Below are 26,578 nucleotides of genomic sequence, written 5' to 3'. Positions count from 1 at the left end.
CTGGACGTCGTGGTGGTATAAACCTTCGCTTTTAGCCCGGGCGGTTGAGGTCTTGCTGAAGCCTTCTTACCTGTCGCCCCACGCAGGTGGCGGACAGCACCACCGCCCTGAACCAGACGGTGGAGGAGGGCCTGCAGGAGCTGGAGAAGCAGTACGCCAAGCACACCGACTACCAGTCCATTGTGCAGAAGCTGCAGGGCCAGCTGGACGAGCTGGTGCGACAGATGGTGGAGATCCCCTTCTGGGGGAACAGCGACGTCTCCCTGGAGGAGCTCTCCGTGAGAACGGAGCTCTACGACTGGTACAGGTAAAAACTTGTAGAAGTCACGTTGCCTTCCATTCACGTCATACTATACTATCGTAAGATACGAGCCACTCACACTGACAGAATAACATCCCTTGATTCTTAATGTTTTGCCAGTGTGTCCCTTTATCAGCCCTTGCTGCACTTAATACACTTCTATAAAACCTTATACAGAAGTCCTTTAGGACTACATTTTGAAAGCTCTGTGTAGTGCCAACCTGACTATACTGCTTAGGTCTTAGACATGTTTCCTTGCATTGCATGGTTAAAAATATTGAGAACCATATTTATTTTCCTCATGCTGATTTTCGCTTGTCTTCCATGGCTAGATTCATTTGGCGGTATGTAATCGGTCATTTGTTTCCACATTCATTGTTCAGTCCTTCACCAAGCAGATAACAAGGCTGTGTGTTTCTTGAGCTCTATTGCTTGTTTTTTTGTTTTCTCTTTGTACTGAAACACCGAGTTTAGATGATGTTGAGCCCAGGATTCTGATTTTTTTTCAGTGGAAACACTAATTTTTGAATGAACCAACACCCTGGTATTGCACGTGCAATGGCCCTCAGGGGAAAACAATGTTACATTGTGGCAGAAATGAGAAAAGTATGAATTTGTGTATAATTGAATGGGGTGTGATTTCTCAAGTACTGAGGCATCCAGTATCGAATATCTACACAGTGTGGCTGCTGGATACTGGTAGAATTGTTGTGTTACTGTATTGTGAGTTTTAAAGGTTGAAAGTCAAAAATATATTCGCTGGCTCATCTACATTCGGTAGCTGAAAGGAGATCTTTAGTATATTTTTTTATTGTAAGCTCAAGGTTACAGTGTGTTGAGCTTTCATTTAAAAAATGATTCAAGGTATTTTAAGATTTTTGCATTTTTTGTGAAAGATTCATTAAGCTTTTACTTTTCACAAACAAGGAAATTGAGTTAAGTTTTTCTTAATTGTTATTAGCAGTTGCATTTTCTAAACCACACTATAGATGCTAGAGTGAAAATATGCAACAACAGCTTTAGTCAACTCAATTAATACGTGGTTAATTAAATTAACATGCAGTTAATTTCCCTCTGCTGTCACAAAGGCTCTGTCTTGTTTATGGTTTGCCAGGCTCGTATAACTGCATATATAGATTTAAAATACACAACAGATTTAATGAGTTGTTTTTAGGTTAGTCTCATCATCGTTAATGTGTTGATATTGAATGAAATGAGGTGTTGTGTTTCCCCTTATAAGATAAAGATTTATATCTGTATGGTACTTATTTGATTGGTCAAGGATGAAATGCTTTTTCTAGCGGAAATCTAGGATTCTGAATTGGTACAAATTTCTAGGTGAATGACTTCCCAGGCAATCGTCTCACTTCTGTGAGTGCACATAAACACACAAACTCCATGATCTGTGGATCTCGTACTGCAAAGGTGCTCTGCTGCTGCTGCCTCTTTGTTCTTAGAAAGCTTTGATGTCGTGAGTTGAGTTGAACTTGAAGTATTCCACTCCACTTATCATCTGCTAACAGTCTCAGCCTGTAGACTGATTTTTCACCATGCTTTGGTCAAAAACCTGAAAATTTATCGCTTCTGTGAGACCACTGCCACTCCTGTATATATGAAACTGTAGTAATTTGCAGATCTTAGTGTGTATCAATGATATCACAAAGTTATGATTGTCTTGAATCTGATATTTTTTATTGACCTAATTGAATCTCTTTATCCATCTCATCTATTTTCTAAACAGCTTTATCCATCATTTACTGCCATTGCCTCATTTAGCATGTGCTTTCCAAGTCGTCTACCCCTTAAATATCTGTAACAAAAAGCTGTGTTCATGTCTTGTCTCCATACTTTGAGTACAGGCTAGTAGAATTCTGTATCTCATGAAGCTGTGGTCCAGTGTCCTCAATGTCTGCTTCAGCTTAGTATTATCTTTTGTTTCTTTCGATTTACTCTATGTTCCATCGAAGGCTACTGTTTCGAGCTAAGAACAGAATTTTTGGAGTGGATTATTATTTTCTATCTCAGTTTATTTTGCTTCATGTTTTATTTGTTTCTCAAATAATCTCACACAGAGGTGTGGCTAGTAAACGTGTGTGGCACACAAGGAAGTGTTATTCTCTCATTTATCTAATATACATGAAAATGTAGGTTTATAAACACAAACCTGTAACAGAATGTATATATTTTTTTAAATATTGACATTCCCTGAATGGGCTTTTCAACTTCGTTTTTAACTTGACAGGAAGAAGCAGTTATAAATTGAAGTAATGTAAACCAAAACAGTAATAACAAGGAAGCAGTTGTTAATCTTGTAAATTGTATCTTTTTTTCCTCAGGTGGCTTGGTTATTTGGGACTACTTCTTTTCGATGTGCTCATCTGTCTTCTCGTGCTGTTTGGCCTTATTCGAAACTCGAAGGGTACTCTTATTGGGTGAGTCTTGTGTTGCAATTTGCATTCTGGCAGATCAGTGACAAAGCCAAAAAACTGAAGTATATGATAAATGTCAAAGTTTTAACATTTTGGTAAATCGCCCATATACATGTAATTCTAAAGTGCAGTTAGTATAAGTTATCAGATAGCTTGGAGTTTGGAGCCAAAGACTCATTTATGGATATTGGTAGCTGGTGTTACTATAATAATGGATGAAATTTATAGGACGTTCGTTGCTACATAATGTCACTTTTATACCATTTCAGGCAGAGTTGTTTATAGCACATGTATGTATATATATTTGTGTAATGCTGTTCTATAGCACGTTCAAAAGAAATCAGGCAGGGATTAGCTGGGAGAGGTGCAGAAATGTCTTGTAGTCACTAATCAAATCTCCAGTACAAATAGAGAATCTTTTGTTTAATTTATAGGACTGAAAAGCTCTGGAGAAATGCATAACACACACAGTGTTAACAGATGAAAATGTGGCCTGTCTGTATATGCAGACAGAGAAGGAGATGAAATTATAGATACTGTTTAAACTTCATCTTATGGATAAAATAATTGTCCACACTAGTTAAGTGACTCACCCTTCTGTTTCGGCAGCTTAATTTTAAACACGCATGTGAAAAACCTGCCCTTGCTGTTTTCACTGCTCATCCTGCACGTGGGTGGGAATGTGAGCTGAACGTTTAATTACAAGATGCGTCGTGAATGCAGACGAGATTTCAGATTGGGGGGGAAAGCTCTTCTTTTCGCCTGCAATGTGAAAAAGAAATAACTACTCCATTTGATGTGCTGTGAGGGTTTGTACAGTCCCACAACAGCAGTAAGATACAGGGGAACTGCTTCATGGACACTCTGCTGAAAATGCTTTCTGCAAAAAGGAATTCGGAATGGGTTTGCAGATGATGCAAATATACCTTATCCTGACAGGTATCCCGACAGCCTAGTCCCCAGACAGCGCCTAGTCCCCAGACAGCATAGCTAGGGCACTTCAAGTATCTGAGAAGTAATTTCTCTGCCTGCTACTGAAAAGCCAGTCGAAGCCTGTGCTGGTCTAGTCCATCTCACAGCTCATCTGTACGCTTACTTTATGCACGGGCTAATTGCATAAGTAGAGTTTAAGTGTTAGAGAACCCTAAACTGCCACTTTTGTCCCATGTCTTTTATGTAATATCAGGTTTCTGGTATATAATAATCTAATTTAACATTGGACTTTAACATTTATCAGTGTTGTTTCTTTTCTTGGTGAAATACTTTGTAACAGGGTGGTCTGTTGGTTTAATTGTAGGTCCTGTGTAGAGCAGGTTACATTATTGCCTCCTTTGTCAGACTCATTAACTCTAATGTACTTAGTCTTGCTACTGATCCTTTGGAAGACAGATAACTTAGCAGTACACAGAAACAGATGGAAGATTTGGCTATGGTGAGTTCCTGATCTTATTATCCTAAATTCTGATTACTTTAGGAAAGGGAGACAGCATGACCTCAGCTCCCTTGTTGCCTAGAGATCATGTCAAAGGCAGGTGGGGGGAATTGAAATGAATAGTGTTCAGGCTCAGGCTTGAATCATTGCTGTCTTGTCATAAATCCTGAGAAGTTACTGCTGACCGTGGCCAGGCAGCTGTTAACACTGAGCTGCAAATGGACAGCGGTTAATTCTCACAATGGAAGTTGAAGAGCTTTGGGCTTCTTAAATCTTTAAATTTAAACATAGTTAATACTAGGTTAATAAGTTACAAACCCATATTCTCAATGTTTTAAGGTGTCTAATTTTAAAGTATATTTTGACTTGGTTTCAGCTTACAGTGCCTTCAGAAAGTAGTCATCACACTTTTTCAAACCCTTGTTGCAAACTTAAATAAAAATAGATTTATATGGGATTTTTTTTGTCACAGTGCAAAAAGTTAAAACAAAGTTAATAAGCCACAAACCCATATTCCTGTTGTTATAAGGTGTCTAGTTTAAAAGTATATTAAGCTTACAGTGCCTTCAGACAGTATTTATCAGCCTTTTTCGCAGTTTATTTTGCTAACTTTAAATAAAAATACATTTGTATGGGAATTTGTATGTAACAGGCATATGCACATTACTCTGTAATGCCAAATTAGAACCCCTAATCGCAAGGGAGTGACTAGGCGGAAGCTAACAGCACACCTGCAGATTGTGAGAAGGCATGTGGGCGACCCCGAGACCATGTGACAAAAGATCCTCTGGTCAGATGCAGTAAAAATTAAACCCACAAAAAAACTGATGAAAAGAGCTCATCTTCACTGCACTGAAGCATGATGGAGGCACTATCATCTTACAGGGATGCTTTTTCAGCACCAACCTTCCGTAAAAGAGAGATTTCCCATTTTCATTTTTGATACGCTTTTTTGATCCAAATGTAAAAATATTTTTGCCCTTTTTACACTGTTGCGTATGTTGTGCGAATCAAGTGGGAAAAAGAGTCATTTCAATGCATTAAAAATCCGAGTTGCAATGCTACAATATTTGCATTTGGTCAGGTGGAGTGAATACTTTTCAAAGACACTGTAAAACGGCTGCAGTTGTTAGAAAGGTGAACATTTCAATTGTAATGAATTTTTAAGTAGCAGTGTACTACATGTGTTATGAGATTCATACTGATCCTTGCTCTGTTATTTTGACTGGTGTTTGCACTTATTTACACTTAAATAAGTGTTCCATATTTAAGCATATTTTTGCCAACTGCCCTACTGGAAGAGACATTTCGTAATGTTTCAGTTAGTGTCTTATTGCTTGAAATCAATCATAGTTAAACAGGTTGTCCCCTTAACACTTATCTATGTGGTAACTGCACCCTTGGTCTTTATAATCCTCCGCACCCTTTTAAGGGGTTAAAAGAAACTGTTAACAAAACAGTAGACTGTTACTATGGTAAAATCCTACTTGTTTAATTTTCCCTAGGGTATTATATTTATATGCGAGCTGCCCATTGAGAAAGGAATCCATGCTGGGTGATGATGTTCTTTGGAAAAGCACTAACTGCAACAGGAAGAAGCCCAGTTTGTACTCTCTCCGCGTGGGAGTTCACCTTTGCAAAGATTGTAATTTTGATTTCTTCACATGAATGCAGATTCTCTTCATCTCTGTCTCCCCAGCGTCTGTTTGTTAGGCGTGCTGTCGCTCGTTATCAGCTGGGGATCCCTGGGTGTGGAGCTCGCGGTTTCTGTGGTGGGTATCTCCATCGGAACACCTCACTGTGCCACAGAGCGCTCTCACACCATTGTGAACTCAAGACGTTGCTTGATGCTACTGAAGGCATCTTATGTTTTTGGTTTTGTGCAGCTGCTGTTGACTTTTACTTCCACTAAACCGGGGCTGAATGGCTGATGCTTTCCATGTGTTCTTTAGGAAGTGAAACGTAGATGATTCCCTGTGCTGTACGAGTGAACGTCCCATTACTACATGTACTTCACATAAGAATAATAAAAATAAAATGTTCGCCGTGCCCAATTCGGGGGTGGGAGGAGGGAATGTGAGGTGTATGGGGGAGGATATACATTATTTTCCCCTCATTTCCCGTTATGTGAGCATCTGCCTACGTTAGACTATCAGTTGGGCAGCACCGGCGTCTCAGAGGTGACACATTCAGTGCTCTGCTCGGCAGTGAAGACTATCGGGCCAAGGTGAAACTGGTTGTCTGTGTGTGAGAATGCATTTTATGGCCCTGGAGAGTATTAAATGAATCCTTGGCCACAGTCCAGGCGGCTCATTGAATGTGCCAGGTAAAAAATAATCAAATCTAATTTCAGTGGAGCACAGCATCCCAGTGGCTGTTGTCATAGTCCTCTTGCCCTTTGATTTATTTAAAAGACTCTGGGCTGCTCAGTTCATTTCGTGCTGCATACGGGCAGTCAGCTGTGCTCTCCTCTGCGCGAGGTCACTGAATTGTGGTGTGAAAAGGGTGCCAGACAGGTTTAGTTATTTGTCATTAAATGCCATCTGTGTTTTTATTAAATGTAAGCTTGTGAAATTAATAACAGTGCCCATCTCACATGCAATATTGCAAAGGCTGTCTTTGCTGAATACACTTTGTAGTATATTGACGTCAACGGCACTAATGAATCACAAGAGACTTAGTTCCTTAGTTTATCCATTGAAATTCCGAGTGGCGATTTCTCTCGCGATGACAAGCAAGTGGGTCATTAAGAGTCGTGGACAAGCCTGATAAGAATATTTTTAATTTTGTCGCAGAGAAAGCCGGCCGTTGCATGAAGGAAAAGATCATCGTAATCTTTAGATTATATTCAAACTAATTCCAGACTCTTAGGATGTTCTGTTTTCCTAATGAGAACATTATCGCAGAGTTTACCAGTTGCCTGGTATCTCTATATTGAGTTGCAGATTTATCATATGATTTTGGAATTGAATGTTGTCAAACCTGTTGAAATAAATTAGTTGAGTACATTTGCACTGTCACTTGCACTCCTCCCTTAAAATATATTCTATACAGCTGTGTACTTTACATGCATAAATATTCTTTGCAGCTACTGTGCTTTATTTTCATATCTTCTTATACTGAATTCTTTTAAGAGCTACATGACCCACTTCCTAATCCAGCAGTGTTTGAATTTCTTTTTACTTTAAAACAGAACTAACAACCTGGGACAAGTTTGATCCTAAGATCCAGTTGTTAAAATAAGAAGATGTTGAATGAGAGTAGGTTAACCTTTGTTAGTTTCCAAGACACCGACTTAAAAACTGCTAAAAAAAGCTAAAAAATGCTAAATGGAAAACGTTTCTAGTTCTGTGGTTAGTCCTCTTTCTTTGACCTCTTTTGGCAGGGTTCAGGTTTTTGTCCTCCAGTTTAATTATCTCATAGGGCCAAAGTTGTAGTTAGGGTTAACATTGTCTGACACCTTCTGCTGTGCCTCCTGTATTCTAAGAGAAACAGACAGGAAATAAAGCAGGTCCATTTGCATTATTTTATTATAACAAGCAATTATAAAATGTTTCACCAGGTCCTGTAAGCACTTAGCAAATTAGAGAAGAGGCCTTCTGGTTGGATCAGAGGTACCAGGGCAGGCTAGCTGTGGTTTTGATTTGATTTCTCAGCTATGTTTTTTCCCATGGGCCTTTTCCAAGAGTACAGCCACTGCCAGCTCACAAGTGGACTTGACAGAACACATGAGACGAGGCTCTTTTTTTTTTCAGCGTTCATAATTCAGATGTATTTTTATCACGTACATTTTGTTTTACAGTCATAACAGTAGAGAATGGATTCCTTTCACAACTTTAAAAGAGAGAGATTTTCCTGACGACCAGGATTTGCCCATTTTCTTTTTCTTTACTTGATTAATGTAAATCCATCGCCTACTCTCTCTCAAAACTGATTATTCACCCACTGCATTTGAATTTCAAATGGTGCCCTCTCCCTGCCATTTCTCTCCTTCATAACGTCTGCTTTACATAAGTTATTTAACCTAAAGATCTGAAGCTTTAGCTGTTGTGTTGTTTTTAGAGATCAGCACTTCTTTAGCTTGTTCTTCATCCAATTTACCAAACGTACTTGGCTTTAAGAATTTTAAACATGCTCTGCTTTGTCTGTTTTTGATCCTTCTAGGGTTCAAGTGATTTCTGTGTATCTCCAGACATGTACATCTCCAAAGTGACCGAAGAGAATCAAGTGGTCAACAAAGGTACACAGATTTTCTGTATCTAATGCAAGTGTTTGTTGAATGACACAAGACTTTGCTAAATTACTGTACAGAGGCAAGATGCGCAAATGGGCTAACACAAGCCTTACGATTCTTGGGTTTTCTTGGGAAAGCAGTAGGAAACAGAAGTCATTTTAAAGCATAAACAAAGCATTAACACAAGTAGGACAGACTCGTACATCAGTACTTTGCCAATCACAAAATCTTTTAAATAAATATTTTCATGTTGTGTAATACAGCAGTTTACCTCCAGTTGTTCATTTAATTTGCTGATTTAAACAGGTGCAAAGTTTCTAAGCATACTGTAACCTAATGTCACCCCTCATTGCTGTGCTTCAAATATCACAGAGATCGTGATATTTTGTCTTTGTGTTTACTTTATCAGAGTACTCTACAAAACTAGAGATGAGAAGATGCATCTTAATGCACGTCTTTTCTTGTATGGTTTAATAATGTCAACTCGACAGTCAGCAGGGGAACAGAGCATACATCTTTGTATTGTTATAGGTTCAAATCAGCATTTTCCTTTTCCCTTCTGCGTCCTTTATATGCGAATGTCTTCAAAAGCAAATAGAGTCTGTTGACATTTGGAGACCCAGATTTCACAGTACAGAACGTGTCAGGTTACAGCAGGTTTTGTTTCCCTTTTGTCTATAGTGTCTTATAAACAGAGGAAGTGTCTTAAGTTACCAAGTAATGATGTCTCAAAATGACAGTAGTTTTGTTTCCCTTTTTTTTCTAAGCACATTAAAAAAATAGAATACTTTTGTGTTCATATTTTGCTGTGCAAAAGCTTTTACCCTCTACCAGTAATTTTGATGAAGTAGAAATAATGTATTCAGATTTTTTCAGATGAACTTATTTCAACGTATTGCATATTCAGAACTGTAACAACTGTCCAACTGAATACTATACTACCATGTGAAGGAAGCTGGATGTCACCACCAATAAGAAAATCGTAAAAATTAAAGTGTACTGATTGCACAGGTATTCAGCCCCTTAAAGTCAGTGCTTGGTTCAAGCACTTTGGCAACAATTCCTGATGTGAATATGTTTGCCCATTCTTGCTGCTCCAGTTCTGCATGCTCATTCCACTTATTAAAAGCTGATCAGCAACTTTGAACTGATCTTGCAACCTAAACTGTGGTTATCTATTGTGCCACTTCATCCGCAACTTGTTTTGAAAGCTTCTCGGTCTTCATGGCTGGTTTCTTGTATCACTATATGAGCTGTGCCTTTCAATATCTAACTGAAAGAGCAGACACAAAAGCCGTTACTTTCAAGTAAAACTTCTTTGGTTGCTCACTCAGACCGTATCTCTAATATTATGACATTTCAAGCAGATCTTTAAGGTTTGGTAGTTGCTTTGTAGAACTGATGTCGAATACCTACACAATCGAGAATATTCTAAATTAGAAGTTGTATAATTAAATATCTGAAAATCTGACTTGTTTACGTAATACTGTCATCATTTTTAAGATGAACAATTTGGAGCTGATTGCGTTGATTTCTTAATATTTCTCATAATAAATAGTTCAAACTGTCATTTCAAAGTTTAAAAGGGTCAGGATTTCATTCTCGGACAACGTAACGTCAAAATGTAATAACTTTGCAGGGGGTGCGTACTTTATCAAAGCACCGTATTAATTGCTGTTCTTGACTCAAAAAGTAAAAATTAAGTATTCTGCTTCATGTGCATTTTTTTGAGCCTTAGAAAAAATCGGACTGTTCAGTCGATGACCGTGTGTATAAAGAGCAGATTTGGCAATCGCATTGCCCCAGGAAACAACTCATTTTTATTGTGAGAACATTCCATGATACGAGGGAATGAACTTGACCTGTCTGGGGAAAATGCAGTACTTTAGGGACTGTGCTGCTAAAAAATGAGACTCAATTTTTTTATATTGGCAGGAGAAACAATGTTATCATGCCACATTGCGAAAACCTCAGGCTTCCTTTCAACCTTAGATAGTTTTCACATCCAGTATTTGATGCTTCACTCTCCAGATCATTCCTGTGCTCACCAGTTGCTTTTCCTCAGAAAACTCAGAACTAAAAAGCTGATTAGGACATGGAACACTGCTGGACATTGATAACATGCTTAATCTTCAGGTATCTGAAGATATCTTCCAGATATCTGTGCCTGGTCTGAAAGGAGAGCATCTCATCCCGTAAATCATTAAACATAAAAGCTTTAAAATTAACAGTCAAGTTCATCTAGCCAAATCAGATTTGAGAATGGACTTGAATCTGCTGCATTTTAACTGTTATATTTTAGCTTCTTAGCTAGGGTGTGTCACTTATTACCTGGGCGTCATGGTATCACAGTGGTTACCAGTACTGCCTCACAGCACTGGGGCTTCAGGTTCAATTCCAGACCTGGGGTGCTGTCTGTGTGGAGTTTGTATGTTCTCTCTGCATTGGTGTGGGTTTCCTCTGGGTGATCTGGTTTCCTCGTACAGTCCAAAAACAGAATAAATGGCTTCTGGGGAAACGGGGCCCAGTGTGAGTGTGTTTGTGTCTGTGTGCTCTGTGATGGAGTGCAGTCCCGTCCTTGTGCTTGCTGGGATAGGCTCTAGCTCTCCCATGACCCTGAACTGGGAGGTGGCTAGAAAATGGATGGATGTTGCTTATAACCATCTTTCAGTCCAGAGTCCAGAGTTTGCGTGCTCTTTGTTTATAAGCTCAGCACCAGAATGTGTCAGAACTACCTTTTGAGAATACTTTATCTTTTACTGTTGTAAAAACCTCTAAAAGTTTAGTCTTTTGATGGTTTTCAAGAAATGATCACTTGATATTTACTGAGGGGAGATTTTAGAATGTTTTTTTTTTTCGCTCATATTCAAAAAAGGAGACTATTTGTTCTTCAATGCTGGACTGAGAAGTACTGCATCTACTGTATATAAACTGACTATTAGAATGAGACAGAAAGTTAGACTATTACATTGAAATATTTCCTCTTTTTTACTGTAAAATAAATAATTTTCCCCTCCCACTGGAGCCAGTGAAACATAGTACTGTTATTCTTGGGATGCTGAAATTATATTGCCTTTATTGTGCAATGCCAGGTCTCTGTTAGACTCTAAACGTGGCTCTATAAATGACCTATTCAAGCTACAGCAAGGCAGAAATGTGGATGTTGCCTTGCATTTTAAGTGTCACTGTAGTTCCTCCTACTTTTCCTTGGGGGTAATTGAACTATCTGCTTCTCTTATGAGCTGTAAAATTGGAAAAGACAGAACCCAGGGGGGAAAAACACATAATAGAAATGCAGCAAAATGAAGGAGAGATGGAAGGAGGTGGGGAGGATCATGCCTGTTCCTTCGTGTGAGTCACCTTCTGACCTTCAGTCTGTCAGGCCTTTCAGTATATACACAGACTTCACTTCTCTTCTTAGCGCTTCTTTTTTCTGACCTTCGTTTTCTCTGGGCAGCAGGTTTAAACCTGTTTCATCCCGTCTCTCCTGTTTGTCATTTCCCTGAGGTTTTACACCATTGTTACCTGATGTTCGAGTAACGATGATGAAAAAACGGCAACAGCCTCTTCATTTTCCTGAGACAGCCTTAAGTTATTTTCTTGAAAATAGGAATTTGAGCCACGTTTAAGGTTAAACTACCAATGACCAGTTTAACATTGCTGCTTTACAATATGTACAGTAGGTGATCTTTTTATTTAATTTCCATTCCTGGATCATTGAAATACTGGCGGTACAGATTTATAGCCCATTTTGTGAGACTCAACCACTCTACTGAGTGCGGACTTTGAAATGAATTCTTAAAATGCAGGAAAATGTTTGTCACTGAAGAATATAAGTATTCAGATTTAGTTTCTTCTTTTGTTAGTCTTTGCTCTGTTGTGTTTTTTTTTAAGCACTCACTCCCCGAGCTTGTAAGTGGAAAAAAAAATAACACTCTTTTTTTAAAAACTGCCATAAACATACAATTATATCATGTGTTGCTTCAGACGATAATAGATTGGAAAGGGAAAAAAAGTCCTCCACCCTTATTTAAAATAGATAAGCTCATGTTGTTTCGGGTTTTTTTTACATCTCTGGAAGTGTGTTTTAATAATCAGGAAGGGAGGAAAATGGTAACACATTCAAGGCCAGAGTTTTGAAAAATGTCTTTGTTTCTGTGTCTGTATGTGGCACAGATAAGTGATTCTTTTTCTGTTTACATATCCTTAGGCTATAAATCCTTTACTAACACTTCTCCCTCCTTAATTAGGTCTTTTCATTTTGGTGATTTTTGTCCTTCTTGTTGCTGGAATAATGTAAACTGTGGGTCAAAAGAGGTCAGCTCCCTTTATTTTCATTCAGATTATAGCAATTTGCCCTTGAAGTGCTTCCTAACTCAGTGGAATGAGTATCCGGGGAGAAAAATTTAAACAAGGTGAAGCCTGGCCTTCTGCTCTACTCCATAGCTTGTCTCTTCTCCCGGAACAGTTTTGGAATCACAGCAGCCTTATAAATCTAATTTGCTTGCAGTCTGATCAAATTTGCAGTTGTTCTCCAGGGAACAAACTAGACATATCATTACTGTAAAAGCCTAACAGCTGAAGTAATCATTGTGCCTGTCATTTTATTAGTTGACCTGTTTTTTTATTTTTCCTGTTTGCTTCTCATCAGGTATCTTAATGACGTGATTATTAGCATTACTATGCTACACATGGAAGATGATGTATACTATTAATACAGTCATCCTTAAAGCATTTCATTATGTTCTAAAAGGACAGACCATTGAATTTAGAACATATAATCTGTAAACGATATCAGACATTTTTACAGAAAAATCAAGATCTTGTTTTTCCTAATCCCACCAAGTAATTGCAAACTTAATAAAGCAAATGTTTTAAGACGGAGTGAGCAATAATGTGCATGGGTGATACAACTATCCAATTCCCTGAGATGAGTGATGTTCCCAGGGGCTGGAGATGTGAGATTGTTGATAGATTCCGGTAAGACAGCTCTTGTGCCCACAAGGCTCCATTCATCCATTTTTCAGTTGGGCTGTTATTAGATATTTATTCTAATTTTACAGTGGGTTGATTGATTGGTTAATTGATTTCTGTAAAGATTAGATTTGGCTGTAGCACAGCTACAAGAAGATGGATTGGTTTCCTCCTGCAGAATTTGCAGCTGGGCAGCTGTGAAATATTTATTTTGCGTGGACACTGAAATGTGCATGGGAAGTGTTGCACCCCCACCTACTACTTTTGTTCGGTGAATAGTAATGGTCTTTGTAGTGCCCTAAAAAAAATCTAATTCTGAAAGAACATTTGACATTGCGGAACATCTGAACTTATGAAATAGCAGTACAGTACAAGTTTCAAGGTCTAATGGGTTGTCAGATTGTTCTGTCCCAGATGAATGATGAGAGAGTCATTTCAAGCAGCAAAGGGTTCTTTTATTTTGATATTTTTTAAGATGGAATGCGTCTCTCAAATCCGAAATTAAATATTTGTAAGTGGCTGGGATGGTGTTTAGACCTTGGAAGGAATTGCACTTCAAATATCTTATTTTTATGGTGGCACAGTCTTCAGCATTGCTGCCTCACAGTGTTGGGACCATGTGTTCAATTCTGCACCTGGGGTGCTGTCTGTGTGGAGTTCGGATTCCCCTGGGCGCTCCGGTTTCAGAGAAATACTGGGAGGCTCATTGGCTTCTGAATAAACTGGTCCTGGTGTGAGTGTGTGCGTGTCTGTACGTGGCCCACGATAGCCTGTGTCCTTTCTTGTGCCCGTTGCCTGCTTGGACAGGCTTCGTCTCCTCTGTGACCCTGAATTGGCAGAAGTGGTTAGAAAATGGATGGATAAATATCTAATTCTCATATCTCAAGGTGCACATTGTTGCACTCTTGGGTTCATGTTGAGACCCCTTTCCGAGTTTCCTTTGTTTCGTATTTTTAAATGTCAGCTTTGGAAAGGTCATCTCATTTATTAGACTTGTCCGTCCTCTCTCTATACTCTCCTCAGACCTGCCCGTCTATGAAGAATGCAGATCTGTCATTTGATAGGTATACTGTACGATCAGACAGAAAGACCTTCAATTTACCTTTTAGAAAAATACCAGTATTTTATTTTGTGGGCTTTTTACATTCATTTCCTTTTTTCAGGTCGTCGAAACTTCAGTTTATTTGGGGTTTTTGAAATGGTGGTCCTGGTTTCAGGGTCTGAGAAGTGAAAAGAGGAAGAATTTCTCTGAATTCAGCTGTTATAATATCCAAATGGGGATTAAATGATCTTGCTTACTGTTGTTAGTCTAATTATTTAGAGATACATGGTTAATAACTGACGAGGCTTCTCCTTTTTGATGAGTCTGTAAAGTTTACAGTTGAAGATGTGTGTACTCTTGACCTGAGTAGATTATTCTGTCATCCACAGGTCTGGCTTCAGTTTCATTATACTTCATAAAATGATAATATCTGCTGTCAGAAAAGAGATTACTTCTGTCTTCCGATTACTGGAATCTTATGACTGTAACAGGTGTGCACTGAATCCTCAACTCTAATATAAATGTAGTTTTTAATAAGACTTTTTTATTTTATTTAGCATGTGTTTCTGTGTTTATGACAGTAATAAGAGTGAAAATACTATTTCATTCTTCTAAGATTACAAAAGGGAAGTCAGTGAGGTACAGTACCAACCTAAGAGCATATTTCTAAGCAAGGCTACATTATACTGTATAAATTTACATCTGTACTTTTTTTACACCTTTAAATATTAAAAGTGATTCAAATTCAGATATCACATCACACACCATAAATATACCCATAGAAATGGAAGAAATAAAGCATTAATATTACAATTACTGCCCTTGTGTCATTGAAAAGGACTTTTTCATATCTATTTTCTGAAGTCCAACAGATGGTGATTTAAATGTAACATTTAGTGATTTTTGTTTAAGTTGGGTGATGCTATAAGTATCTCTTTGGGGTACAAAGGGTGTTATTATTCTTGAAAAACTGCTTGTGCTGAGAAAGTTTTTTTTTCTGGCAATTTTTCACCTCTTATCAGACAATACCCTTCTTGTGCAGTTGCACCATAATTTTTTCTTATCGGTGCTTTAATTTTTTTTGTATGGCTGTGCTGCCTCTTATTTTAGATCCCACAAAAAATGATAAATGCATCATTTGAAGTTATTACGTATTAAGCAGTAATACAACCTATAAACTGAGAAGCCCATTCAGATTCTTCTGTATGACTATCCATGGATATAAATTAATAGCCACTTTATTTGAGTTGTCAGTGGCATGATGACATTGTTTATTATGCAGACAAGATGTAAAATAGCTCAGCTATAACTGGGCTGGAATACAGAGCTCCTTCTAATAAATCTCTTTAATGCTTTTCTGTTGCTGTAACCAGCTCACAGCTAGAGGTGTGCATGCATAAGAATCAATCCCTGGATTAATCTTGATTCCTATGTGTAGTTACACAATTTAAAAAGAATCCACATAGCCACTAAGGCAGAGTTTCCTTGGTTTTTTTTTTGTTTTGATCTACCCCACATTTGACTAATAATTGGCTGAATATTTAAAATTGTGCATTAAAATGTATAATTACAACTGTATAAATGCAACTTTTTTCAGGCAGAAAGTAATTAAAAAGGGTTAATCAGAGTGCAATTGAGTGTTAAGTTAAATAACCGAGAAACCATCTGGTGTGCAAACCATTAGACACTGGGGTGTTGAGGACAAGGATTAGAAAACCTCGTATGATCTCTCATCTCCAGCGGTGAGAGGATTCTCTGTAGCACAGGATGTAGGATCTCCAGCCTTGGTCCTGGAGGGCCAGTGTGTCTGCAGGTTTTCGGCTCTAGTATAGCGTTTGATGCTTCTCTGTTGGGTTCAGTGCCAAACCTAACTATTTCACTCATTTCACCGCAGTCTGGATTATTAATAGAAATGTGGAGCAACATTGGTCCTAATACAGATATCTGGGGTACACCGCTAATTGTCTCCAATCTGATGTCCCATTATATGTACTTGTGTGTTTTCTGTTATTTAATTTGTTTTTGGTCCATAACAAGCATGGGTTTTTGCTTGCCTGCAATCTGACATTCGAGAATTAATATTTGAGGAATGTCATCAAAAGCATTCTGTAAATCTGAATATGTGATATCACTGTAAAATATATAATCACAATTGAACTAGAGTTTTTTTTCCCGCTTTAAAGGTAAACGTGGGCACAAAGGGAAAACAGGTTAATTGTGGAAATACTGTTAAGATAAGGCTAAACATGGAGAATACAGTATCTGAATGAAGCTGCCTTTGTTTTACATTTAAATCAAGAGTTGATTTGTTCATTTTCTTATGTTTCCAATTCATGCAGCTACAGTAGAATGCTCTGGTCTTTTTATTCAGCAGAAGTGGCATGCGGTAGTTTATTTCATGGAGTAAACGATGCCTTTTGTATGCTGTGATCTTGTGTTATTGTATTTATCTGATTTAGTACTCTTGCATCTTGTACATAATAATAATTTTCTGCATATTATTTACTCTGTCTTCTACTGACTGTAAAGAGTGTGGGTTTGTTAAAGATGGGAGTAGTGGTTAATTCTAACAGTGCTTTAAGTATTTGAACTAATTTTACTAGGAGCAGATTGCAGTAATTCATTTTTAAAAGTGTCTTGGGTATTTAAAACCTGAGCTGAGGTTTGTCCCAACAGCACATCTGTCTAGCCACATCCTAGCTTAGCTGACCTAAACTTGACCAAGCTGTGTTGAAGCCTGTGTGAGTAATATACTTTTCTGTGCAGGAATACAATTGTATTAATGCCATTCACTGATTTGTGAATTATGCATCCTCTTGTTTAATTTTATGGGTGACCCTCTTGCTCTAATGCTGCAAATTTAATTTTTTTTAATAACTCGTGTCTCTTTGTTGTAGAATTGTTGTACTCTTGTACAGTAGGTATCATAACTGGTATAGCATCTTAACCTTTTTCTGGGTAGAGGCCTTCAGTTCTGTGTTAACCTTCAGTAAATGAAGCATTGATAGTACTGTAATCGATTTAAATATTATTGACTAAGCAGAGAATAATAAAATAGTCAATAAAAGCTTAAAATGACCTATTCAAACTCTAACCTCACGTTGAGCGGTAGTTACTTGTTTGTGAATGTTCTTCAGTTTACACCAACAAACACTACAAAAATGATTTAGTTTTTGTTGTCTTTATTTCTTAATGAACTGTAAAGATGTAGTGAGATCAGTCAGAAATATTTAAGCTCTTTTTGTTACAGAAATATGTGATGAGACCGCAAAAACTGTACTTTAAGGTGATCTTGGTATTGGCTTAATGGGCTAACCCTTTAATCCTCTTCATTACTTTAAGTGCTTTACAGCAGATGGGTTCTGTATTGTCAAGGAAGTGCAGTTCTGATGTGATCTTTCAACATGATCAGAACAGAGTACCCTAGCCTTTTCTTTTGTAATGTTGCCACTCCCTTTATTTAGTTTGTGTATTTATTTATTTTGTGGGCAGTCAGACTTGTTTATTATTAAATCATTTACAGAGGAGTATCTTAAGTCTTATTGCTACTCCAAACCATAAACCAGTTGAACTTTTACCTTTGCAGCATAGTGTGATATACTTCATGAGTCATACCCTGTGTGATACAAAGTGATTTTGAAGAACAGCCTTGTGAATAGGCTTTGTGTGTTAGTCTGTCGTGAATGCATGGTTTTATTTCAGATCTTTCAAAAGCCAATTTCTTATCCAGGACCTTCATGGATAAAAACGATTTTAAAACAGAGCACACTAAAATAAGTTGTGATTAATGCTAAGTAATAGTCAAAATGGTTGGTGCTTTTGTGCAGTTACCTTCACACTTGGAAACGCCAAAGCCTGAAAAGAAACAGAGCTAGTTGTATTTAAATGGGGTATTCTGTTCTTCAACTTGATATGCTTTTGAGCTTCAGGTCTCATTCCAGCTGCTCACTTTACATCATAATAGAACTCAGGATATTGAATTCTGTGCTAAGGGATGCAAGAGACAAATGATAACAGAAGGCCAAGATCCATTATTTACAATTCTAGTAGGACATCTCTGGAAATAATGTCTTATGTTTTAAGAGCAGAACCGCCTTAATTTTATATTACAAATTAATGGATACATTTCTAGGGAGCAGTGTCTTATTCTCCACTGAACTTATTTTCCCCCTTTTGTGAGTTAAAGTATTATATATAGCACAGTTTTTTTTTGTCAGATTTCCCAGGGAGACAATGATTATGCGCTTGTAGTTCTGTAGGAAATGAGTTTCTGTCACAGATGTGAAAAGAATGCGTTACCATTTCTTGCAGGAAGTTTTAATTATTGCTTACAAAGCACAGGGTTTTCATCTGAAAACTCTTAAAATCTCCAGTTCACTCTCTGTTTTGTTTCGTAAAAAAAAAGGCTCAGATGATCTGGTATGAGTGTTTATTAGTATAAATTAAGTCATCTGAAACCAGGAAGAGACTGTCTTTGCCTGGCTGCCCTTACGAATATATAATGAAGTAGGCAATTTGGCAGGTATGGCGAATCACATCCAATTTGAGCAAATTACATTTTTATTTTAATGTGCTACAGTAACTAAGGGAGTAGGACATGTCGGAAAGTGAAAGGCAACAGGCATTCTTGTCCTCAGTGGATTGATGTGAGCAATGTTGCACATCATTTTTATGGATCTCTAGGCAGCTTTTTCCCAGGTTGTTTTTCTAGGGAGCTGTCTAATACAAGGACATAAAGGAAATAAGAATTTATCGGAACACCCTCAGTCATGGCATAGTGCCATTTTTTTTCCCCTGGAAAATGTCCCTACAGTTCATCTTTTGCTCAGAAACGGTCCCTGCAGGTTTCTTCTGGAAAGTGGTAAATGGAACCTGGGGGAGAAACGGAGAAACATTGCGCTGTGGTGGTAAGGAAGAGAGAGACAAGTTTATGCATCATCTGACCGAATGGGAGAAGCTACCACACTACCTGGTACAATCTGCAGTAAAGGCAGAAAATGAAGCTCATCAGTTTGTATGAGGGTAACGGCTGTACGTTACATCGTTGTAAAAACTTGTAGCCGTTGCTTCAGGCTTGGTGAGAAACTTGTTCTTTCCAGTAATTAATGAAAGATTTTGTAAACTTTATCTTGTGTCCATTATAGACATCTACAGAACTTGTTGTTGTAAACCGATGCTTGAAACCTGTGTTGCATACTGTAGAGTCTGTGTTGTGGAGACTTTTATATGAAAGTTTACTTTCATGCATATATATACCTTATCCCCCGATCTTCTGTTTCCTGAAGAAATCAACGCACCATTAAGCATAACAAACATGCCTCATAGAACGTTTACCAATTATCTGTACACCATTAAAATCATTTCTTCAATTCAGTTACCCCTCTGTACGTGTGTGAAAGGTAATATAGGACACAATCTAAGAGTTGAATTCGAACTCTTTCATAGCATGTGAAACTGTATTAATCGACTTTTCCGTACAGCTGCCTCAGAAGTCAGGAATAACAATGAGCACCTATGCTCACGTTCTGCTTTTAATGTCTTTCAGACATTCTGGAGTATTACCTGAAATGCAGCTTGGGGCTGCCAAACCCTTTTCAACAGGTAAGTCTGCTCAGTTCTTGGTAGTTCCATTCTTCCATCTCTCCATTCATTTTCTAACCACTTTTTCCAATTCGGGGTCACGGTGGAGCTGTAGCCTGTCCCAACAAGCAACAGGCGCCAGGCCTGGTACACCTTGGACACCAGGGTCCACCAGTCCATCGCAGGGACAGACACGCACACGTACACGCACACGCACACGCACCCACACACCCACCAGGGCCGATTTTCCCAGAAACCAATTACACATACCAGTATGTCCTTGAACTGCGAGAGGAAACCACAACCCCCTAAAGGAAACTCACTCAGACACGGGGAGAACGTACAAACTCCACACAGACAGGAACCCAGGGCACTGTGAGGCAGCAGTGCTACCCACTTCATCACTGTGCCACCCTAGCTACATATTTAAGACGCCTAATTGACTTGACCTGGTAGTGCCTACAAAAAAAATCTGCAGTGCAAGAAATAATTACATGGTAGTTAATTACCTTTTGGAGCGCTCACTTTCAATTACCATTTCATCAATAGCAAGCTAAAGATGTGTTTGCCAGATTTATCAGATAATTGGCAGTCATCCATGTAATGCATGCACATTCCATCAAAGAGGCCCACTGGTCTCCTTAAGTCTAACAAATCCTTGGTAATGATCTCGTAATTTAGGATGAGTGATGCATTATAAATTAAATGTAACTGCAGTTGTCAGATTTTAGTGCCCACTCGTTCATTTAATTGAACCTGTTGCAGGTCAAAGTAGGATCCACTAAACCTTGTTACAAGGAATCACTGAAAAAAAGAGTTCAAAGCCAAAGAAAATGAATAAGTAATAAATGAAGGTATGAGGGGATGTTCACTGAGGACTCTGGTTAAATTGTCATACGTCATCTGTCAGTTTATATAAAAAGGTGGCAGTACTGTTGGAGGTACAAACTAAGTGACAATTAAATACATTATTGTCAGATGCACAGAAATACGTTTTTCTTATTTTCTTGTTTTTTGATTGATTTAGGACTTATTAAAGGGGATCTGCAACGCTGTTTTTGTAGTTTAGGATCAGAAATAATCTGCATAACTTAGTGCATTTCAAACCACAATGAAAGTAAAATGTACACAGTAACGTGTAAGACCTCCAATTTACGTCACAAAATAGATGCCATTTCCAGGTATGAGCAGCGCCATGTTTTGCGATTCAGAATGAGGCAACAAAACATCCTGGTGATGTGAAGAGGCCCTAAGACACTGTAAACATGCAGGCTTGTGAATACAGCTCTAGAAATATGGCTCTCAACTTCGAGCCCTGTAAAGTTAGGAGTAACTGAAATCAGGCATGTATTTAAAAAATCCAAATAGTTTAGATTCTTTTTTTGCTCACAACGTATCAGCTATAAGTGGGGAGGAGAGCAGATTAATGCAGCCAATATATAGATGGGGATTATTAGGAGGCATGATTGGTAAAGGACAGGAGACATTTGGCCAGGACACCAGGGTAACACCCCTACTCTTTTCAAGAAACGCCCTGGGATTTTAATGACCAAGGAGACTCATCTGAAGGATAGTGCTTTTTTTACAGCATACTGTCCCCATCACTGTATTGGGGCATTAGGACCCACACAGACTGTGGGGTGAGCGCCCCCTATTGGTCCCACTAACACCTCTTCCAGCAGCAGCCTCAGCTTTCCCAGGAGTCTCCCATCCAGGTACTGGCCAGGCTCACACCTGCTGAGGTCCAGTGGGCTGCCAGTGGTGGGCTGCAGGGTGTTATAGCTGCTGACAAAGCAGTGCACTCACTGCAAACTATAATATTCCCTGAAAAATGTTATTTCAGCATTACAATTGAATGCAAAACTAGGATCCAATTGTTATGCCTCCTTTCTATCAAGATGATACTTTGGCGATTCAGAGCTCTGCTGGCAGAGTGAAGCGAATATTGTATGGGTTATATACTTCAGGAGACAGTGATGTTTGAATGGGCAGATTTTCTCAAATATTAATGCATTTTAAAAGCTGGGAGAGCATATCTGCAGCTTGCTTTTAACGGATTGGAGACTTTTCATTCTTCTTAAGCATGGCTGCGTTTGTTTCAGGTTTGTGCACACACACTGTTTGCAGTCTTTCCTTCTACATAAATAATGCAGAATAAACCTTCACTCACCAGAAGCCAGAAATGTATTAACACATTTGGAGGTGCAAAAAGGATGTCTTATAGAGCACGCAAATTATTGTAGCATGCTTCACTTGCAGTATCTTTGGTATTCAGCTTGTTTACCTTGGCAAAAGGCATTTGCAAAGTTTTTGTTTTTATACTTACTGCTGAGAGACTTCAATGTTGTTTTTTTCTCCTGTACCCTAACTACATCGTCAGCTGCTAGAGTTCCGTTATTCATTTTTTCAGTGAGGAATGCTCACATTCCATATTCCCTCCATTCTGGTGGATAGTGATGGATGGCTTGTCTTTGAACCTATTGCAGAAGCTGTCAGGAAGTCACAAAGCCTTGGTCGAGATGCAGGACGATGTGGCAGAGCTGCTTCGCTCAGCAGTCCGTGAATATCCACAGACCAAGGTGTGTATCGACTACAGCACTGCGTTCTAATGCTGGTGACTAAGGGCCTCCATCTCAAAGGCCACTGAGAGCTTCCACTTGAAAAGGTGCAGTTTTTCAGTTTCCATCAGGACTGATAAACACCAACTTTTCCTGGGTGTTTGAGTAATTGCTGGGTCTTTAAATAATTCTTAATTGACGTTTTTCTTCCTAGCATGTTGGAAGTGCAAACCATGGTTAAAAAAAAAGTATTTAACCCTCTGTAAGAGACGGATATTAAGGGGAAATAGTTATTAGGAACATTTTGTATTGGGAATATTTTCTATATTTCTATTTTAGATTTTTCAACAAGTGTTTTGAGTTCCTATTGCATTTAATGTTTTCTTTTAGTGTTTTAGTGTTTCAGAAACTAAATTGTACATAAAAAAACAGTAACCAAAACATTTTGGCAGTGGCATCTGAAACCTAAATATTACTTTAGTAATAGTGCTTTTGCAAAAGGAATACCCTTATGCTGTAAATTATACTTAGAAGGCAGTCTTTATCTGCTGTGCTTTTAAAACTAAACCAGTTAAAGATAGATTGCTTTGATTTTCACTTCTGTGCAATCCCTTGAGAGCAAATGTTCAGAGAAATATGTTTACAGTGCTGTTTTTTCATTATCCAAAACAAGAAACATTGTGATTTTACATTAAGTATATTACTTAGTGAATATGATGTATAGAAGATAATATATCAGTAGGAATTTATGGGAAAATGCAGCTCAGTAACAGAGGAAGAACACAGAAAAAATATCCTTTTTAATAATTGATGGAATTTAAGAGATCCAGTGTCATTGTTTTTCATGACATTCAAATAACAATAAAATAGATGAAACTATAAGAACTATAGTGTAGTCTGTCTGGGTTTTTTTCAGATTGTAGTCACTTGAAAGTTAAAAATGTCCTGAACAGTATTTCTGCACTTGAGAATACCTCCACAAATTGGAAAAAAAGCCACATTTTACTGCTCTGAGTTACAATTAGACGGCAGTCAACTGGTGGTTTCAGTCTTCTTCCCATTTGGCATTTGTCTCTCTTTATTTTAGATAAACATCAACACCCAACATGTGTGGTGTAATTATGACATTGCAGGAAATGTGGGGTGTAGCTTGTTTTACAGGAGTTTTTTTACAGTGAATTTATTTTCCAAAGGATGGATCATTATCAGGTTATGTAGGTGGGTTACCACCTGGAGAGTTTTGGAAGGGTGATAAATGGAATTGTTTTTCTGTGTTATTTTGTAGCGACAGTGTTACACAAAGCTAAAACACACATGTAAGAATGTTAACCTTACTGACCTCACAGCAATTTCTGCCCATACAGCTAAGTTCAGTTTCTTTTTGTACCTTTTTTTTGTTTCTGTAGGGCTGTCTCCTTCTCTCTCAGTGAATAGTGTTTTTGTTCCCTGCTGATCTCTTAACTCTTCATACTGTTTAAACAAAAAGTGCTGCCTGACACTTTTTGGACTCACAGGAAAGAAAGGAATCCATTTCACTGGAATACATTTGTGGACAGTGCTGAGTTTACTAAAAGTGAGACCTGTTTACCACAGGTTTCAGGGAACTTCTCTGTTTTGAGTTCTGAAGCTTTTTTTCTGCTCTTGTGAAATAGTCATAAGCTGCCTCATTTTTCTAAAAAAAAAAAACAGAAGTCGTGTAGTGCTGTGATCCAGGCCCATTGTATACAGTTCTTCCAGGTTTTCATTGCGGTTTGGTACTTTTCTGTACTGTTTATAAAGTGTATTTCTGAATCATGGTGTTACTGAGAAATGAAAAAAAAACATTAAGAATCTTCATCTGACGTGTTACTCTGGGAGGAAATGCTTGTCAGAGAGGTGAACTGGTGTGCCTCTGAGGGTATGAAGGAGACTTTTTCCGTGTACCGATAGTTGGTCTACAAGGCACTTGTACTAAAATTCATTTCTCGATTTACTTGGAGTTGTCACGCATTTAAATCTATGCCACAAAGAGAGAAATGCTCCTGGTGGTGTTTTCCTCCACTTCTTGTTGCCCATGACAGCTTTGCTCCCATGCTTTCAGAGAAATCTGGAACAAATTCAAGGGGTGTTGAACTCGACTGAGATTGGCCTTCACCAGCTTACTGCCCTTGTGGACTGTCGCAGCTTGCACATGGTAAGTGACTCTTGCATTATGTCTGCTCAGTGGAGCTCACTTTTTAAAGAAGTATTCAGGAGCAAGCACAAATAAAAAGACGTTTGGATCCTTTTTTTTTTACCTGTTCCGTTCAGGGCCGTAGTCCCAAGTTAACTAAAAGCTTCATTGAAGTCTGCCCACAAATCATTTTAAGAGACATTGCCCAGTCATCTGCTGTATTGTACCTGTAGTGTTCATACAGATGTATGATTGACAGATGAATGTACATATCCCAAATGTAAATATCCCTAAAGATCACTCTTCTGCTTCTCCTAAAGGAAATGTACTGAATATTAAAAAGCCTTTTGTAAACTTCACCAGCAAGGACATTTCCGAATTCAGGGGAGAGCTCTCTCTTCCTTCTGTGAAGTGAGCAGATTAACGAGGCAAATCATTCGAGATGCAGCTATAGGCCAGTCTTCTCGTTAATTAGGACCCATTAATTTCAGTTAATCATCTGTGTGACTGTTGAAATGAAGCAAACCTGTTGTTCAGTTACCTTCATGGCTTGATAGACAGAGCCTGCCTGCTGAGATCTTTGCATATATGGCTGTGTTCCCTGGTAAGAGTGCTGACTGCCTTGGGCTTAACTGTTTCTCATTGTCTGCACTGGAGCAGTCCTTCTGCATTGAGCTCAAGTAGGCCAGGATCCATCAACACCAGTGGGATGGACTTAATGGTTTCTCTTTTACCTCCAATAGATATTGGTTCACTCTGCAAAAACAGGTTCCTGATTCACATTAGTACACCATCCTCACTTCTTGAGATAAAGGTCAATGAAAAATAACAGAGGAGCAAAGGTTTCTAAAAAAACTATATACATGGATATGTCACTAAATATTTTATAAAGCCCTGGAGTTTGCTCACATCTTTCCCGTTGGTCCACTTCATTCTTCCTCATAGGGTTCTGGTTGTCTTTACATTTCTGCCACATTAGTCAAGTCATCCCGGTAGCGCACATACCTTATAGATTTGTGCAACAACTTTTCCTCCCACCAGCAGAGAAACCTGAAACAGAGGAGTGGTGGAAACTATAGGGAGGTGCGTCTTAAACTAGGCGCAGGGGGCTTGTTTTTGCACAAAGGGCTGTGGGCATCTGGAACAAATTGTGTTTTGTCAAAGCCGAAACCCAGGCTTATTTAAATAAACAGCAATATGGGATCTTCATATCAATGAGCTACTTGTACAAAATGAGCCGCATGTTTTTTAACTTTCCTCATGTCCTTGTGTTTTTCTTGTGTAGGACTATGTGCAGGCTCTCACGGGCCTGTGCTACGACGGGGTGGAGGGCCTGATTTACTTAGTGCTGTTCTCCTTTGTCACCGCGCTCATGTTCAGCTCCATAGTCTGCAGTGTCCCTCACACCTGGCAGCACAAGAGGTAAGACTCGCGAGTTACTCAGGTGCCACCTCTCACACTGACGAGTCTTTGTGTGCAGCAGGACAGCAGGTGTTCCACCCCAAGGATGTTGGCTTGGTTTTGTGTTGGGAGTAACTCGCCAAGCCTCCTGGAATATGTACCTGCCTGAGCACTTGAATTTCCAGCAATTTGGCTTCACAGCTGGGACCACCAGATTAGAAACACTGCATATGATAAGGTGGTGGGGATTTCTTACTGCTTGGTCATTGAAACACAAAGCTTTAGCTCAGAATCAGTTTTGCAGAACATGCATTAATCTGGCAGAAGCTGGAGGTAGACCAATGGGAAAGTAAGGTCTTCAGTTCCTGCTTTTGTGCAGTGCATGTTTAAAGAATGTTTTGGTTCCATGAATATCTTGAATAAATAGATTTGAAGTGATGCTTTCCATTTACTTCTTATGAAAAGCCGACAGGAT

The 26,578-nt window shown here is 38.6% G+C and overlaps 1 protein-coding gene across 2 annotated transcripts in view; it reads left to right on the top strand.

The window, feature by feature from the left end:
- Positions 1–26,578, top strand: part of ttyh3a (tweety family member 3a) — an 86,691-nt gene that overhangs the window by 46,099 nt on the left and 14,014 nt on the right. For both annotated transcript variants that reach the window (XM_088936391.1, XM_088936390.1), the window contains exons 4-11: positions 87–307; positions 2,638–2,733; positions 5,862–5,934; positions 8,327–8,402; positions 19,958–20,013; positions 22,479–22,571; positions 24,631–24,723; positions 25,988–26,124. In XM_088936391.1, coding sequence (XP_088792517.1) covers positions 87–307; positions 2,638–2,733; positions 5,862–5,934; positions 8,327–8,402; positions 19,958–20,013; positions 22,479–22,571; positions 24,631–24,723; positions 25,988–26,124 — 845 coding nt within the window. The remainder of the gene's footprint in view (positions 1–86; positions 308–2,637; positions 2,734–5,861; positions 5,935–8,326; positions 8,403–19,957; positions 20,014–22,478; positions 22,572–24,630; positions 24,724–25,987; positions 26,125–26,578) is intronic.

Source organism: Atractosteus spatula, chromosome 18, assembly GCF_055471065.1.
Source record: "Atractosteus spatula isolate fAtrSpa1 chromosome 18, fAtrSpa1.hap1, whole genome shotgun sequence".
In the NCBI taxonomy this organism is placed as follows: domain Eukaryota; kingdom Metazoa; phylum Chordata; class Actinopteri; order Semionotiformes; family Lepisosteidae; genus Atractosteus; species Atractosteus spatula.
This window is presented reverse-complemented; position numbering and strand designations above follow the sequence as displayed.